At 64.7% G+C, this 15768-nt stretch overlaps 6 protein-coding genes across 6 annotated transcripts in view; 4 read left to right on the forward strand and 2 right to left on the reverse strand.

The window, feature by feature from the left end:
• Positions 1 to 148: 148 nt before the first annotated feature.
• AMSG_03607 (uncharacterized protein) lies at positions 149 to 1449 on the forward strand (the record flags this gene model as incomplete). The annotated part of the gene is made up of 2 exons (XM_013904499.1): positions 149 to 250; positions 427 to 1449. 2 exons carry the CDS (start codon positions 149 to 151, stop codon positions 1447 to 1449), a joined length of 1125 nt encoding a protein of 374 aa, XP_013759953.1.
• A 199-nt stretch (positions 1450 to 1648) lies between these two features.
• On the forward strand, positions 1649 to 2999 carry AMSG_03608 (26S proteasome non-ATPase regulatory subunit 14). Its single transcript, XM_013904500.1, has 2 exons — positions 1649 to 1734; positions 2092 to 2999. The coding sequence occupies exons 1-2, from the start codon at positions 1672 to 1674 to the stop codon at positions 2965 to 2967; spliced, it is 939 nt and encodes a 312-aa protein (XP_013759954.1). The 5' UTR covers positions 1649 to 1671; the 3' UTR covers positions 2968 to 2999.
• Positions 3000 to 3017: 18 nt separating this feature from the next.
• On the reverse strand, positions 3018 to 3512 carry AMSG_03609 (uncharacterized protein; the record flags this gene model as incomplete). Its single annotated transcript, XM_013904501.1, has 1 exon — positions 3018 to 3512. The coding sequence occupies exon 1, from the start codon at positions 3477 to 3479 to the stop codon at positions 3018 to 3020; it is 462 nt and encodes a 153-aa protein (XP_013759955.1). The 5' UTR covers positions 3480 to 3512.
• Positions 3513 to 4150: 638 nt separating this feature from the next.
• AMSG_11775 (uncharacterized protein) lies at positions 4151 to 7187 on the forward strand. Its single transcript, XM_013904554.1, has one exon. The coding sequence runs from the start codon at positions 4347 to 4349 to the stop codon at positions 7158 to 7160; it is 2814 nt and encodes a 937-aa protein (XP_013760008.1). The 5' UTR covers positions 4151 to 4346; the 3' UTR covers positions 7161 to 7187.
• Positions 7188 to 7334: 147 nt separating this feature from the next.
• On the forward strand, positions 7335 to 8401 carry AMSG_11776 (uncharacterized protein). Its single transcript, XM_013904555.1, has 2 exons — positions 7335 to 7564; positions 7781 to 8401. Exons 1-2 carry the CDS (start codon positions 7363 to 7365, stop codon positions 8344 to 8346), a joined length of 768 nt encoding a protein of 255 aa, XP_013760009.1. The 5' UTR covers positions 7335 to 7362; the 3' UTR covers positions 8347 to 8401.
• Positions 8396 to 15768, reverse strand: part of AMSG_03611 (uncharacterized protein) — a gene marked incomplete at its 5' end in the record, with an annotated part of 30487 nt that continues 23114 nt past the window's right edge. Inside the window, one exon of the mRNA XM_013904502.1 lies at positions 8396 to 15736. Coding sequence (XP_013759956.1) covers positions 8412 to 15736 — 7325 coding nt within the window. The 3' untranslated portion in view covers positions 8396 to 8411. The remainder of the gene's footprint in view (positions 15737 to 15768) is intronic.

Consider the following 15768-nt stretch of genomic DNA (forward strand, 5'->3'; position numbering starts at 1 on the left):
GACCGGGAGAGAAAAACCCGATATAAAGTGGGCGAACACCACCTGTGAGAGCGAGGGCGACCGAGTTGTGGCGGGAGGGGGGAGGGGGGAGGGGGGGAAGTGGGGAAGGAGAAGACACTTGACTTTTCCTGCTGTATTTGCGATCAGAATGGACACCTCGCGCATCGACCGTAATGTCAAGGGTCTGTCTGAGAAGCTTCTCCAGGGATGGGTCCTCATGTCCGACTCGTGCCCACTGTCTGGCTGCAATGTATGTGTCTTCGTGAAGGGAGTGGCTGGGGGGAGGAGGGGAGGAGGGGGGGAGGGGGGGGGGAGGGGGGGGAAGCTGTCATCGGCTCACACACCATCACACACACTCAATGCTCACATACTATGCCTCATGCGGACGTTGGGCGGTGGGTGATGGGCGGGTTGTGGACGATGTAGGTCCCGCTGGTGAGCAACAAGGACGGGAGGGCGTTCTGCATCAACTGCGACAAGTTTGTCGAGGGGGACAAGGCCGAGGCCGGGTCGGGCTCGGGTTCGGCGCCGCAGGCTGTGTCTACGCCGGTGGCTCCGCGATCGCAGGCAGGCGGAGGTGTGGGATCAGCGGTGCCGTCGCCGCAGCTGTCAGACATCAAGAAGCCGAGCACAGCAGCGGCTGGAAAGGGGAGTGCCGAGGTAGCGCGCAAGCCCGAGGCGCTGTTTGGCGACGACGCCTGGTCGCCGCCGTCCGAGGAGGAGATGATGGTGTTGCGGAAGAAGCGCGAGAAAGCTGATCAAGCGTCGCAAGAGATCGCATCGCGCCTGCTCAATGGATGGTCGCTGCTCAACGAGCACTGCCCCAACCCCGAGTGCTCGGTCCCGCTTGTCGGCAACAAGGAGAAGGAGATGTACTGCGTTTCGTGCCACAACTGGGTCATCCATGAGTCGCAGTATAACCCGGTGACCCACTCGCCCATGCGGCCGATTGCGGACGGAGCGAGCACGTCGTCGTCTGCGCCTGCGTCTGCGCCTGCGCCTGCGCCTGCGCCTGCGCCTGCGCCCGCGCCCGCGCCTGTGGTCGAACCGGTTAAGGCCAAGGCAGCGCCTACGGTGATTTCTCGGCCGGCTGGCGCATCGCGCGAGGACTTTTACAACCAGATCCTTGCGTCGGCGTCAGCATCAGCACCGGCACCGGCACCGGCACCGGCACCGGCGCCGAGCTCATCAGCATCGGCGTCATCGGCGCCCGTGCCGGTGGCGAGGACCACACCGTCGCAGACCCTTGCTTCGTCAGCAGCAGCAGCCGGCTCTGAGGCCGGAACTGTTGACGAGCTCCGTGCCGAGCTCTTTGCACAGCTCACCCACGCCCGGGCTTCGCTGAGCTCGCCGTCCGCCTCTGTCGCCCAGCGGCGGGAGCAGCTTACCTTTATCCGTGAGATCCTTGACACCATTGTCGCCGTCGATGCTGTCTCGGCCACCCTTTAGTAAGACGCAACTCTCCCTTAGCACTCTTGAAGCTGGACTCTGCGACTGGCGTCTGTGCGCGACAGCAGTGGCGGTGGGGGCTTTGGGCCCGGGCTGGGTACTCTCGCGGTGGGCCGGCGGCCAGTCTGAGCGATAGCCTTCCACTGGCCGGCCGGCCGCGGGCGACATTAGCCGAGCCAGCGCCTTTGACCACGCAACTCGTCCTCGTCAAGACACACAGCAATGTCACTGCAGGACTTGCTGGGAGGCATGCTGGGCGGCATGGGCGGCATGGGCCAGGCCCCGGTACGGGTGAGATGGAGTGTGAGGCGAAGAGGGAGCGAGCGTGGAGGCGAGTGAGCGGAGGTCGAGTGCGACCTTCTGCCAAGCCAAAAAACAGGTCGCCGACATGGCGGTGCGGATGGGCACAGGAAGCGTGCATGTGTGTGTATGTGGGCAATGATGGACAGAGTGAAGATGGTGGTGTGTGTGGTTGGTACTTATGGTGGTGGTATGGACGGTGTGTGTGTTTGTGTGCGTGTGTGTGTGTGTGTGTCGTGGTCTGGGGCGGTCGGCTGGGTGGGCGCGGGTTGGCGCGACTTCCTCGACATGACGGGGCTTGGGCTACGGCGACGGATGGATTGGCATGCATGCTGAGAACAGTCACCGGATGCACCTGTGGTGGACACCTCTGAGATGGTGTACATCTCTTCGCTGCCGCTGCTGAAGATGCTGAAGCACGGGCGGGCTGGGGTGCCGATGGAGGTCATGGGCCTCATGCTCGGCGAGTTTATCGACGAGTACACGGTGCGGGTCATCGACGTGTTTGCGATGCCGCAGAGCGGGACCGGAGTGTCTGTGGAGGCTGTGGATCCTGTGTTCCAGACCAACATGCTGGACATGTTGAAGCAGACCGGGCGTGCCGAGATGGTGGTCGGATGGTACCACTCGCACCCTGGTTTTGGATGCTGGCTCTCGGGAGTGGATGTCAACACTCAAAAGTCGTTCGAGGCGCTCAACCCGCGAGCAGTGGCGGTAGTGGTCGATCCCATCCAGTCTGTCAAGGGCAAGGTCGTCATCGACGCCTTTCGCACCATCTCGCCGCAGTCGGTCATGCTCGGGCAGGAGCCGCGGCAGACGACGTCCAACGTGGGCCACCTGCACAAGCCGTCGATCCAGGCCCTCATCCACGGACTCAATCGGGCGTACTACTCGATCGCCATCTCGTATCGCAAGAACGAGCTCGAGCAGAAGATGCTCGCCAACCTGCACAAGCGCCGCTGGCTTGAGGGCCTCTCGGTCGTCGACTTTGAGAAGCACACCAAGTCGAATGAGGAGACGCTGGCCTCGATGGCTGCCCTTGCTGCAAAGTACAACAAGGACGTCCAGGCCGAGGAGGGCCTGACTCCGGCAGAGCTCTCGATTGCTCACGTCGGCAAGGTCAACGCCAAGAAGCACCTCGAGGGTGCGGTGGAGGACCTCATGGCCGCCAACATTGTCCAGACCCTCGGCATCATGCTTGACGTTGTCGTCTTTTAGCCAGCCACAGCAGTGAAGGATGCTTTAGTGTGTGTGCGAGCTGCGAGCGCTCACGAAACTCGCGGCGGCGGATCGGTCGAGTCTGGGGTGCGGACGTTGACGCAGAAGCCGTCCGGCGGGCGCTCGTCAATGCGACGGAGCTTAAGGACGTGGCCGTTGACGTAACGCTCAACCTCTGCATCGTCCAGCTTGGCGCGATAGGCGCCATCGCGAGCAACCCGGGTGCAGGCCTTGAAGGCAGCCCACTCTGCCGAGCAGTCGACAAAGGAGCCGGTCCGGTAGTAGGTGGTAAAGTAGTTACCCGGTGCGTAGCATGCCCACAGCCGATTAAGCGAAGCAGTGCACGAACGCGTCTCCTCCGACGTGGCCACATCCGGATAGAGCTCTGCTGGCCGGGCTGATGCCGGCAGTCGTGTTCGGCTCCTCCGTCCCCGCCTTGCCGCGTCGTCCACGGGCGCCTCGCTCACGTCTGTGTACTGCTGCGGAATGGGCCCAGCTTGAGGTGCGGCCATGGTATTACGTGTATGTATGTATGTATGTGTGTGTGTATTTGTGTGTGTGGTGGGTGGGGGGTGGGGGGGTGGGGGGTGGCGGGTGGGGGTGGGGGTGGGTAGGAGGAGTGTGTGGTCTGGGAAGGGGGCGTACCCCGTCTTGGGCTGCGACGGCTGCTGCTGGTTCGTCGCGGTGTCATCTTGGCTGCCTCTCGATCTCGATCTCGATGGGAACGGGCCAATAGCGGCAGGGCAGGGGATGACTTCTGGGCAAATAATAGGATCAGGATCATGGGATGGATGATGTCGGGTGTGGTGGTACCTTGTCCATGGTATCCCCGATCGACTTGATCTACATCCGCTTCCCGCGCCCTCCCCAACGGCAAACACCTTTCCTAGCTTCCATCCCTTGCGATGGCGATCTAGGCTTGGATGCTGCCTCACTGACTACTCCTTGATGGCAATCCGTCGCTCCATCTCAACAGCTGCTGTTTTCTGCTGCTTACTCCTGCTGCCGCTGTCGCCTGGCTGTTGTTGCTGCTGCCGTCGCCTGGCGGCTGCTGCCAGGGGAACGTTTGCGAGTCAGCGGGCTGCTGCTGCCACCCGCACCTGCATCACCTTCGGTGGCATACCTGCCCACGGCCACCACCTCCCGTCCACGTTCATCGCCACTCGACTCCACTCTACTTCCCCTCTCCGCACCACCCTCCCACCTACTTCCCCTCCCTACCTACCTCCCCACCCACCCACGTGTTCTCCGTGGGGCGGAGCAAATCGGAGCATATCGGTAGCCACCATTACCTGCCGAGGGACTCTTCCTCGCACTCCAGCACCCGCTCACCACCACCACCACCACCATACACAATCCCATACCATACGTACATATAGATGCCTGATCCGTTGTCAAGAGAATGCTCAGGATCGGGCTCAGGATCACCCAGGACTGGCGGGAATGGGTCGGCTGGATCAGGCGGGCGTGCCGCACCTCGCTCTCCGGTGCCTGATGCCGGCGTGGCAGATGCCGACGGTCGTGGGGTGGGTCAAGTTGATGCTGAAGATGGAGATCTGTCGGTAGACGAGTATCCACTCCATGTTCATGCCTACCACAACAATGTTAGAGCTCTTACTGATGGGCTGGTGGCGGCCTTGGCAGACGCCGCCGGCAGCGCAGGCATTGACGACGGCATGCTCGATGACGCTCGAGCCGGGCTTGCCGAACTGGCTGGGCCGCAAGAGCCAGTGCGAGCCACCCTGGCTGCGCGTGCTCTCCTACGCAAAGATGCTCGGGGGAGGACGCCGCTGATGTGGGCAGCAATCGGCAATGCGCCGGATGCCATGGCTGTTCTCCTTCGTTCCGTCCCAGTCTACCCCGTGCCGGTTCCGGGCGGCTCACCAGAGTATGCGCCGGGCCTGTGGTCATCGTCGTCGGGCGGTATCGGCGATGTTTGGACTGCCGCCGATGATAACGGATACACTACGCTTCATTGGGCGGCGATCCGCGGCGTCGACGACGTTCTCCCGCTGCTCGTCCCGTCACCCGAGCCGGCCGAACCTCAGCCTGCGGTATTTGCCGGCCCGCGGCTGGACGTTCTGCTCGAGGACTCGGTTGCATTTGGCCACGTTGAAGATCGTGGCACCTTTGCCCACTTTCTGGCCCGCGAGGACCTCGCTCCTGCGCTGGCACACGTTCTCGGCGTGGCGGCTGCCCGCCCGCCACCGGACCACCTCCTCACCAACATCCTTGCCACGCGCGACGTTGTAGGGCGAACACCGCTCGGTACTGCCGCGGCCTACGGCGCCACGGCCGCAATCGAGGTCATACTCGACCATGCTGGTGCACTGGAGCTGGACGAGCCCGATGCTGTCGGCCGCACGCCGCTGATGTGGGCTGGAGCGGGCGGCCATGTCGCCGCGTTCACAGCGCTTGTTCGCGCTGGCGCCTTGCTCTCACACCCAGATGCCCAAGGCAACACACCGTTGCACTACATAGCAATGCAGGGCGCTGTGGCCTGTATCAACGCCGTGTCCGCCGCACTCGCACCCGAGGCCGATGCTCGTCACGGCACCTCTTTGCCTCCGCATATTGTCAACGTGACGGATAGCAAGGACCGGACGCCACTGTTTTGGGCGGTCAACGGCAAGCAACTTGGCGCGGTGACAGCGCTTCTCGATGCCGGCGCAGATGTGTCGGCAGTCGACTCGCGTGGGCGGACAGCACTCCACTGGGCGGCCTATGCACAGTACGGTGCAGTGACCAAGGCGCTCTTGACGGCCGGCGCGGATCCTGGCGTCTCTGACGCGCTTGGGCGGACGCCGCTTTTCCACGCCGCCCATGTCGGCGACGCTGTCTTTCTGCGTACCTGCATCCGGTTTGTCGCCGTGCCGACAAAGATCGCCTTGGTTGCTGACGGTTCGGGCCGCCAGGCGCTGCACATGGCGGCCGCTGCTGGGCACGTCAACGCGCTGCGGATCCTGCATCGCCTCGGGGCGGTTCCACTCGACGCGCCCGACGTGCATGGAGTGACTCCGTTGCACCTTGCGGCATACACCGGAACCATCGCCGCGCTGCGGTATCTGGTCCAGGCCGGGGCACTGGTCGATGTCCGCGATGCGAGCGGGCGGACGCCGCTACACTGGGCGGCTGCCTCCGGCTCGATACCCGCGGTCTACGTCTTACTCAGCCTTGGTGCACCGCGTGACGCACCCGATACCTCGGGCGCGCTACCATGCCACTACGCGTCCGCGATATCTGCTGACGACGTCTCTGCTGCGCTCGAGGTACCCGGCTGGCCAATGCCGGCACACTTGCCGGTTCTTCCAGCCCAGCTCGTCGTCGAGCTCCGCCGCGATCCGGCGGTTCCGCGCGAGAGAGTAGACCCGCCACCAGCCGCAATGGCGCGGCCTGATGTTGCGACATCACCGATTGCAAGCGCGTCGCCCAGCGGTGGGCGTAAGTTGGTGTCGCGGACCTCCCTGCCGCTGCTCTCCGTGCCGTCGCCACCCGGGGCGCCAGCTGCGGGACGAGCCCACGGCATCCGTTCGCATATGCCGCGCAACTTTTCGTTTGCAACCTCGCTGTCATCGACGTCACCAGATACAGCGTCGGCGGTCTCCTCGCCGGAACACGCCCTCCCACCGGCTCGTTATCGCGGCTCGCAGATTGTCACCAAAGTTGCGGGACCGCCGGGCTGGCCGATCCATCGCGTCTCGGTCGGCGTCCATGCCGCACCGACAACTCGATCGGTCGGCATCCAGCACGACGGTGACTTGCTTGCTCACCCGCCACCCATCCGGCGCATCTGTTCTACAACTACTCGCCCCGTTGGTCCGTCGCCACCACGCAAGCAGCGGCGTCGGCGTTCGACTTCGCCGCGGAAGCGCATCCACATTGCAGTTTATGACCCGCGGCTCGAGGCCCATCGCTCGGATGCAGTGCCCGCATCGTCTCATTTGCCGGCCCAGCCCTCAGCTCCTACTCGCCATCCATGGCCACAGGTGTCGAGCCACAAAGCCCGTCGATCGCTCCGCTCCCGCGCCCCCTCACACTCGCGGTACAAGCGTCCGTCCCCGCGATCCGACGCGGTCCTCGGTCTGCCGTCCAACCCGTCCCGAACCCGACCGGCGTCGACCACCGTCTCCTTCGCCGACCAGCCACGCCATCGCACCCACCGTCGGAGACGCAGCGATCATCTCTGGCGCTAGCAACGCCATCCGGTGCTGACACGTACCCAATCCATACCATTAACAAAACGATCTCCGACGAGAGGCGTGCCAATCAGAGCACGCCCGTCAGCCGTTTTCGCCCGTTGTGGCACCAGCCCGGCACGACCAGGGCACGACCAGCGGACCACCACCCCACCCCTACACCCCCCCCCCCTCCACACACACACACACACACGCAACGATGGGCAACGAACTGAGCAAGGAGATCAAGCGGTCCAAGCTGACCAAGCAGCTCAACCTTGGGTACCGCGAGCTCGACTCGGTGCCCAAGAAGGTGCTCAAGGCCGTCCACTTGGAGGAGCTTGTCCTCTCAGGCAACCTCCTTGGCGGCTTCCCCATCGGTCTGGTCGCCCTGGTCAACCTGCGGGTCCTCGACGTTGCCGGTATGCATGGCCCTTTGCCCCTATTACGCCTCCTCTCTTCGGCCCCCGCCTTCCTCTTCCTCCCCGTTTCGGCGACATGCTGCCCCCCCTTTTCCGTGCATGCATTCCAAAGTCTTTGCAACTTGCAACAGCCCCACCCCCCTCTCCCCTGCTTCCTCCCTTCCACGCCCACGCAGCCACCCACTCACGCACGCTCGCTGCTTATTGCGGTTCCAGGTAACGGCATCGAGCAGTTGCCGCCCGAGATCAAGGCGCTGTCCGGGCTGGAGACGGTCAACTTTGGCTTTAACAAGCTCGAGGTGCTCCCGGCGGAGATCGGAAACATGAAGAACCTGACCCACCTCGACGTCTCGCACAACCAGCTGGTGGAGATCCCGCCCGAAGTTGGATGGCTTCCCAACATTACCTCGCTCGACCTCTCCGACAACCTGTTGCAGGATTTGCCACCGTCGCTGGCCGATCTGACCAAGCTGGAGAAGCTCAACATCCTGCACAACCAGTTCAGCTTCCTCCCGTTGGTCCTCTGTCGCATCGCGCCCATGGAGACGCTCGACATGTCCGAGGGCGTCATCACGACTCTCAACGAAGAGTGTCTCTCGCAGCTGACAAACTTCCGTGTCCTCAACCTCTCGCACAACAAGATTACCTCACTGCCAGAGGAGGCTACCGTCGCCCTCTGGGCCCTTCGTGACATCAACCTCTCCCACAACCCCATCGAGGACTGGCCCACAAAGGTCCGCCAGATGTCCAACATCACCTTCAACTGGACTTCGCTCGCCTGAGTCGAAGCCCTCACCCATCCGTATCCCCCCAAGCAAAAGCAGCAACAGTTCTCCCTGCTCGTCATTCACTTGGTCAGCTCTACCAGCTGCGCCTGCAGTCGCCCGATCTGGTCCTCGTACGCGCGTCGCTCTTCGCCCATCTGCTCCTGCATGCCAGCGAGATGGAGCTTCTGCGTCTGCAGCGTGTCCAGCAGCCCGGCCAGCCGGCTCTCCTCGAGCTCGACCAGCCCGGCTTCGCGCTTGGACTCGGCCTCTGCGCTCACAGCCAGCTTCGACTGCGCCGTACCGTAGCAGCCCACCAGCCGCCAAAGCTCCATCACCAGGGCGCTTGCTTCGACGCTGCCGGCATCCTTGCCGCGGATCATGCCCATGACCCGAGCGGCCAGCTCGCGCACTCGCGAGCCACGGCCGTTGTTCTCGCCAAGCGCGGCAAGCCGCGGCGGCGCGCACGCTGCCACAATCTTGTCCACCACCCGGACCAGCGCCTCTTCCAGCACTCGCACATGCTTCGAGACCTTGCGCACCGAGCGGGCATGCTTGTCGCTCTCGGAGACAACCGTCAGCGGCGCCAGCGAGTTCTCCAGCTCGGCGTGGAGCGCATGCAGTGCAGCCTTGGTCTCGTTCTCTTTGGACTTGAGATCGGTGACCAGCCGGTGCCGCGCCTCTAGCCTCGTTCGGACTTGCGCCAGCTGTGCTTTGAGCTCGTCGACTTCGGCCTCGAGCTCTGGCACTCGTGCACCTTGGTCCGCAGCCTTGCGCGCCCGCTCCATCGCCTCGGTCGCGGCCTTGCCCTTGCGTGCCACTGCTGCACGGGCGGTCCGTGTCCGCGCCTCGGCCTCGTCTGCCCGCGCCTCGGCAGCCTCGGCGCGCTGCTTTGCCGCCACTGCCGATTGCTGTGCACTAGACTTGGCGGCCTCGGCGTCCCGCAGCCGCGCTGCTAGTCCGCGCATCTTGGCCTTGATCTCGTTGACCGCCCGGCCTGCTTCTTGTTGTGCCGCTGCCACTGCCGCCCGCGCTTCCGCCGCGTCCGCCTCTGCGGCCTTGACCGCCTCCCGCAGCTGGGGGGCTTCTTGTGCTACACTCCGGAGCTTGGCATGCTCGGCCCGGATCTGAGCCATCTCGCTCTCAACCCTGCTCTGCTGGTCAGCGCAAGCATCCAGTTCCCCGGCGAGCTCACTCAGCTTGACGTCCTTGGCCGCCAGCAGCTCCCCCCGCGTCTGCAGCTCAATGGTGAGATTCTCCACCTGCGACGCCAGCACGACCACGTCTGCACCCTCGCCCACTTTGCCCTGAGATGGCTCGGCCAGAGACGCTTCCATCCGCAGCACTGCAATCGTTGCATCGCGGGCGGCCACTTCTTCCAGCAAGTCGGCCACCCGCAGGACAACAGGAGCGAGCGTCTTGTATCCGGGCTCGGCACCGCCGCCGACGCCAAACGTATCGGTCGCCTCTCGCACACCCGCCGCAGGTACAATGTCGACTGAGAACACCGAGCTCGCACTCTCATCGCCTGCCGAGTACGACATCTCGCTCTCGGCCTCATCGCCGGCGCCGGGATTGACCACTAAAGCCGCCGACGCGCCGCGTTTCAGCAGCGCCACCATCTGCGACCGCATTCGCGTCACTGTACCCTCCAGAACCGCCGCACGATGCTTTGCACTCGCAAGCGCCTCTGCAGCTTCGCCCTCGGTCTTGGCATGCACACTCCGCAGCCGTGCCATAGTCCGATTTGTCTGGTCGTGGAACGCCCTGTACGACTCTTGAACCTCGCTAAGTTCGCCCTCCAGCGCCGAAATCCTCTCCATCAGCTCACCCTCCCGCAGCGCAAGCGTCCGGCTCGTCGCGGCCTCCATGGTCTCGAGCTCTGCCCGTGCCTCGACCAGCTGGCGCTCGAGCTTCTGGCCCTTGACCTGCTCTTCGGCCGCCAGTTGGCGGACTTGCTCGACCTCGTCGCGCAGAGATTCCGCTGCTTCTAACGCCTCATCGAGCGAGGTCGCCGTCGCTGCATGCGCGGCTGTCTCGGCCTCCACCAACTGACCTAGCTCCATGATCTGTGCCCGCTGCTCCGCCACTTGAACCTCGAGCGCCTCGCGCTTTTCCACCTGCTCTGTGGTCGCTGCAGTTGCGGCAGCCACCTTGGCTTCGATCTCAGCCGCCACAGAGTCATCAAGGTCAGCCACTTCCCACTCGGCCTTGTCGCTGCTGCTTCCGCCACATGCGGCCAGAAGTCGAACGAGCTGGAGGCGCACATGCTCTGCCTCTCGCCGGGCATCACCCGCGGTTAGAGTCGCAGCTTCCGCAGCAGTCTCAGCCTCGACGCGCGCAGTGTCGGACGCCTCGGCTGCAGTAGTCAGTTCCTGGATTTGACTCTGTAGACCAGCCACCTCGAGCGCACGCGCCTCGCGCTCTGACTCAAGCTCGCTTTCCAGCCTCTGGTGCGCAGCCGAGGTCGGCAGCTCTTCCCGCAGCGCCGCCTCGAGGGACTCGAGCTCGGCACCGAGCCGGCGCTCAGCAGCAGCTGCGGCCTTGTTCGCGGCGGCCGTGGCATCGGCGCGCACAGCTTGAGTCTCCGCCGACGCATCGGCAGCAACAGCCTCGGCGGCGGCGCGGGCCTCGACCGCGGCCTCAAGCTCGGCCCGGACCCGCTCGTTGGCATGCGCCATGTCGCGAGCTTCCAACTGCGCCGCCGTGCTCTCGGCACGCGCCGCTTCGAGCTGGGCACCCAGCTCAGATGCCAGCTGTGCGTTGCGGGTCTCAGCGGCCTCAGCCCGGTCGACCGCGCGTGCAGCCTCGGCCCGCGCCGCAGCCAGCTTGTCCTGTAGTGCCTCGACTTGACCCTCAAGCGACGCCTTTGCGTTCTTTGCCGCATCGAGTCGCGATGAGAGCCGATCCGCATGCCGCGCCGCGTCGCGGTCGGCCTCCTTGGCCCGCGCCTCCACCTTGGCCAGCTCCTTGGCATGTGTGTCGGCAGCTCGCTTTGCAGCCGCCGCGTTCTCGGTTCTCAGGCGCTCAATCCGGTCTTGGAAGCCCTTGGAGGCCTTGGAGTGTTTGGCAGTGGCAGCCTCTAGCTCGGCCCGAACATGCTTGATACGGGCGTTGGCTGCAGCCTTGAACTTGGCCACGCTCTCCTCGGCCTTGGCCGCCTTTTCATGGGCCTCACTCGCCGCCTGAATGGCCTTGGTCCGCTCTTCGCGCGTCTCATCGAGCTCGACCTCCAGCTTGGCAACCTGGTCTGCAGCGGCGGCTGCAGCGGCGCGGGCATTCTCGGCGTCAGCCGTGGCGACCGCCGACTCGGCTATGGCCTTGTCGAGCGACGCTGCCATGGCCTCGACTCTGGCCACTACAGACGTCCGCGAGCCAAGCGCAGCGTTCAGAACGCTGTCGGCCGCGCCAGTTGCGGCCGGTGCAGCGAGCGCATCGGCTTCCAGCCGTGTGATTTTGAGCTTGAGTAAGTTGATCTCGGCGTCAGCAGCTTCGCGGACATGCTGAACTTCAGCATTGTCAAGAAATGCCCGCTTGCTTGGCGACGCCGACCGGCTCCGCTTGCTTGTCGAGCTGACAGCCTTTTTGAGCTGCGCTACACGCTCATCGCGAGTACGCAACTTGGATCGCAAGTTCATCTCGTCACGGGAGGCGATCTTGAGCTTTCGCTTGAGTGTGGCTGACTTGGTGCGGGCTGCTACCAGCGCCGCCGCTAGCGCGCCACACCGCAGCCCGTCTCCACCCGCGACGTCATCTGATCGCGCGGCAGCAACGTCCTCAACGATTGACGCCAACGCACTCTTGGCGTCTGCCAGTGCATCGTCAACTTCGGCACGCTCAACCTGGCTGAGCGCAAGCTGCTCGCGCAATGCGCCCAGTGCCTGCTGCGTCTGAGCATCGTTGGAGGTCGCCTGTGAGACGGCGCGGCGGAGCTCGCGGAGCTCGTTGCCGGCCGCCATCAGCTCATCCTCCCGTGACGCAATGACGGCATTGAGATGGTCAACCTGCTCGCGCAGGGAGCGAACCAGGTCGTCGACGGCGGCCGATGCAGCGACAGTCGCTGGACTGGACGTTCCCTTGTCGTCGGCTGCCGGCGATACCGGCTCGCTGCCACGCGGTGAGCTGCTGTCGTTGCCGGTCTTGCCGAGGTAAGTCGGATCAAGGAGTGTAAACTCAGTGAGGGCCGCAAGCGATGCCAGTGAAGTCGTCTCGTGTCCACCGGCCGACTCGTTCGGCTGCAGCAACTCAGCATCGAGGTGGAGTCTTGTCCGTGCCAGCGCGGACTGGGTGTGTGCTAGCTCGGCGCGGACGGCCGCAAGAGCCTCGGACGTCTCGTCCAGATATTGGTATGCCTGGGCAAGGAGCCGCGGGCGTAGCGCAAGCGGACTAGCGTCCATGGCCACCTGGCCCACAAGTAGCGAGTAGAGGTGGCGGACGCGTGCTGAGAGAAGCTCGACGTGAGCAGCACTCGGGTTCACCTCAGCAGCAAGGCCGCTCATGTGGCGCACGAGTGTCGCATCCGGCGGCGCCAGCCACGGAGCCAGCGCACTGCTTGGCTCAACCGCCCCTACCCGCTCTTCCAGCACTGCCTCAAGCGAGTACGCCCACTTGGAACTTCGCTCCAAGGCAGTTTCTAGCTCGGCAAGCCGCTCCAAAAGCAGCGACCGCTGTCGAGACGCTGCGTTGACCGAGAGCGCATCCTGTAGCTCGATGCGCGACTTGAGCGCCGCAAGCGTTGCGTTGGCCACCGAGGCATCCGCCAGCGCATGCTGTGCCTGCTCTTCGGCCCGGGTCTGCGACGCCAGGGCAGTAGCTAGCGCTTGTGCCATTTGGCTTGCCCGCGCCCGCTCCATGGCAAGGTCACGATCAACGCGCGCAAACGCCGCTAGAAGCCGCGACATCTGGTTGGGCGTCGAGTGCGACCGCGCTTCGAGCGCTCCAACTGCGCGCAGGTGCGAGGTGAGTTCGGCACGGCGCGCGGTCTCAGCCTCAGCAGACTCGCAAGCCACGTCTACAACCGAGTTCTTGTTCTCGAGCGCAGCAAGAGTACCCGAGACTGCTGTCTTGATGTGCGCCACAGAGTCCGTGTACGACACACGCAAGCCATCCAGTGACTCACGCAATGCCGCGTTCTCGGCCGCCGCCATAGCCAGCCGCCGTTCCGCTCGCTGAAGCGCTTGCGAGTTGAGCTCAGCATCGTCGCGTGCGGCATCCAGCACTTCCTGCGCAGACGACGAGCGGACAGAGGTGCGCGCTGTCGCGGGCGAGCGCGAGCCAAGACCAGCACAGGCAGAGGCCCGGGCGTGTGCCTCAAGCACGGCCGCGCTCAGAGCAACGATGCGTTCCGACTCGGGCAATGCGCGACCAGCAAGCGCCTCCTGTTGAGCCATACACACTGCGCGAAGCTCGGCGACCTCGCGGGCCAGCGCAGCATCAACAACTGGGCGCGAGGGACTGCACCCGCCATCGCGCGCAGCTGCAGCGGCGAGAGCGCGAGCGCGCGCGGCTGCGCCCTCGTACTTGCGGACCATGTCAAGCGTCACCATGTTGGCAGCCTTAACCGCCTCAAATTGGGCAGTCTCTAGCCGGAGCAACTCGTTAGCGTGCGCCGCCCGTGCGTCGTCGAGTGCGCGCTGCGTCTCTTCGGCAAGGCTGCGGAAGTGGACGACCGACGCCTTGAGCTGCGCCTCGCGATTGTCGCGGGTGGCCGTCTCGATGGCAGCAACAAGCGACCGGCCCAGCGCTGACGATGCGGCGACCGACCGGAGCTCGGTATTGCCCGGCACTTCACGCGGCGCTTTCGTCGTGCGCCCGCGACGAGGCACCGGCTTTCCGGACGAGATGCCCTCGAGCAGCTTAGAGAGCTTCTCGTTTTCAGATCGCTGGAGCGCAGCCGCTTCGCGGGCTGCATCGGCATCGGCCTCGGCGGTGGCAAGCCGTAGCTTGAGCTCGGCCAGTTCTGCGTGAGCAGGCGCCTTGTCGCGAAGCCGACGCAATGTTGCGGCAAGGTGGTTTCGGGCAATTGCGCCGCGCTCAGCTGTAAACTTGAGCTCAGACTCGAGCTTGCGCATCGACGACGCCATTTCAAACCGCACAGCCTTGAGTGTCGTTTCGAGTTCGGAAGCCCGTCCCTCGTAATAGACTAGCCGGTCACGGAGTGCATCGGCGACGACGGCGTCCTCGCCAGAAAAGCGGTCAGTGGAGGCCACGGATGCAGGCCCAGGCGATGACTCTCGGCGACGTGTGCCTCGGGACGTGGCCCTGGACACCAGCGCCTTTCGCTTGGCTGTCCGCAGCTGTGCGGTGAGCGAGTCAATGCGAGCAAACAGCGTCTTCTCCATCGGCGACGCCGCAGAACGGATGGCATCTAGCTCAGACAGGGCGGCATCGCGTTCGGCAAAAGCGTCGGCAGCGGCGTCTTCGGCAGCGGAGACTCGAGCCTGTGCCTCGCTCAGCTTGTCGGTGAGGAGTGCTATGCGGGCCGAAGCACGTGCGTCAGACCCCGATCGTGGCGGGGAGCGAGAGCCCCGATGTGGCAAGTCTGCAGCAGCACGGGCAGCGTCACGTTCGGCCCGAAGGGCAGAAACTTGGGCAGCATGTCGCCGCTCAAGATCTTGGACTGTGTCCGAGTACTCGGCTATCTGCGCCGCCGAACGAGTACGTAGGGCCTCGAGCTCTGCAACGTTGGTCTCGTACTCGGCCTCTAGTGCCGCGAGTCGCGCCTTGGCGGTTGCACCATCAGCAGCTGCGCCACGGACATCAGCGAGCTCGGCCTTGGCCTGAGCCAATGCAGCTGCGAGCGAGTCGCGCGAAGCCAGCGTCGACTCGACATAAGCATTCATCGACGTGGCTTGTGCATCGAGCGCAGCGCGTGAGCGGGCACTGTCGACCGCGGACGCAGTCCGGGCCGCAAGCTGGGCCTCAAGCGCCGCAATGCGAGCATTGAGCTGATCCTCAGTCTGGGACCACTGGGCGCGCGCACCTTCGAGCGCATTCGTAAACGCATCCTGCGCCTGGGCGAGCTCAGACCGTGCATCGTCGGCCGCCGCCGCCGAGAGCTTGAGCTGCTTCTCCCGAACACGCAGTCGACTGACCTCCATCTCCGCCTGCTCAAGGTCTGCCATGAGGGCCTCGATGCGTGCGTCCTTAAATGCGATGACGTCGAGAACCTTGCGCGAGCGAAGCTCTGCACTCGCGCGCTCCTCCTCCATCCGCAGCTCGACCAGCCGCTCGACGTCCGGCACAGCGGTCGCCATCTCTGCTTTGAGCGGCTCGAGGAACGCCGCCGCCGCCCTTGCCTCGTCGCGCTCGAATCGGGCTTGCCGGACCAGGGACCTCAGCCTCGCGAGCTCGCGGGCGCGATCATCGTCCTCCGTCTGGACCGGGGAATCGCGCGGAGTGCCGTCCTCTCGCCCACCGCCATCGCCGACACCACGCCCA

This window comes from Thecamonas trahens, assembly GCF_000142905.1.
Source record: "Thecamonas trahens ATCC 50062 unplaced genomic scaffold supercont1.13, whole genome shotgun sequence".
Lineage (NCBI taxonomy): Eukaryota > Apusomonadida > Apusomonadidae > Thecamonas > Thecamonas trahens.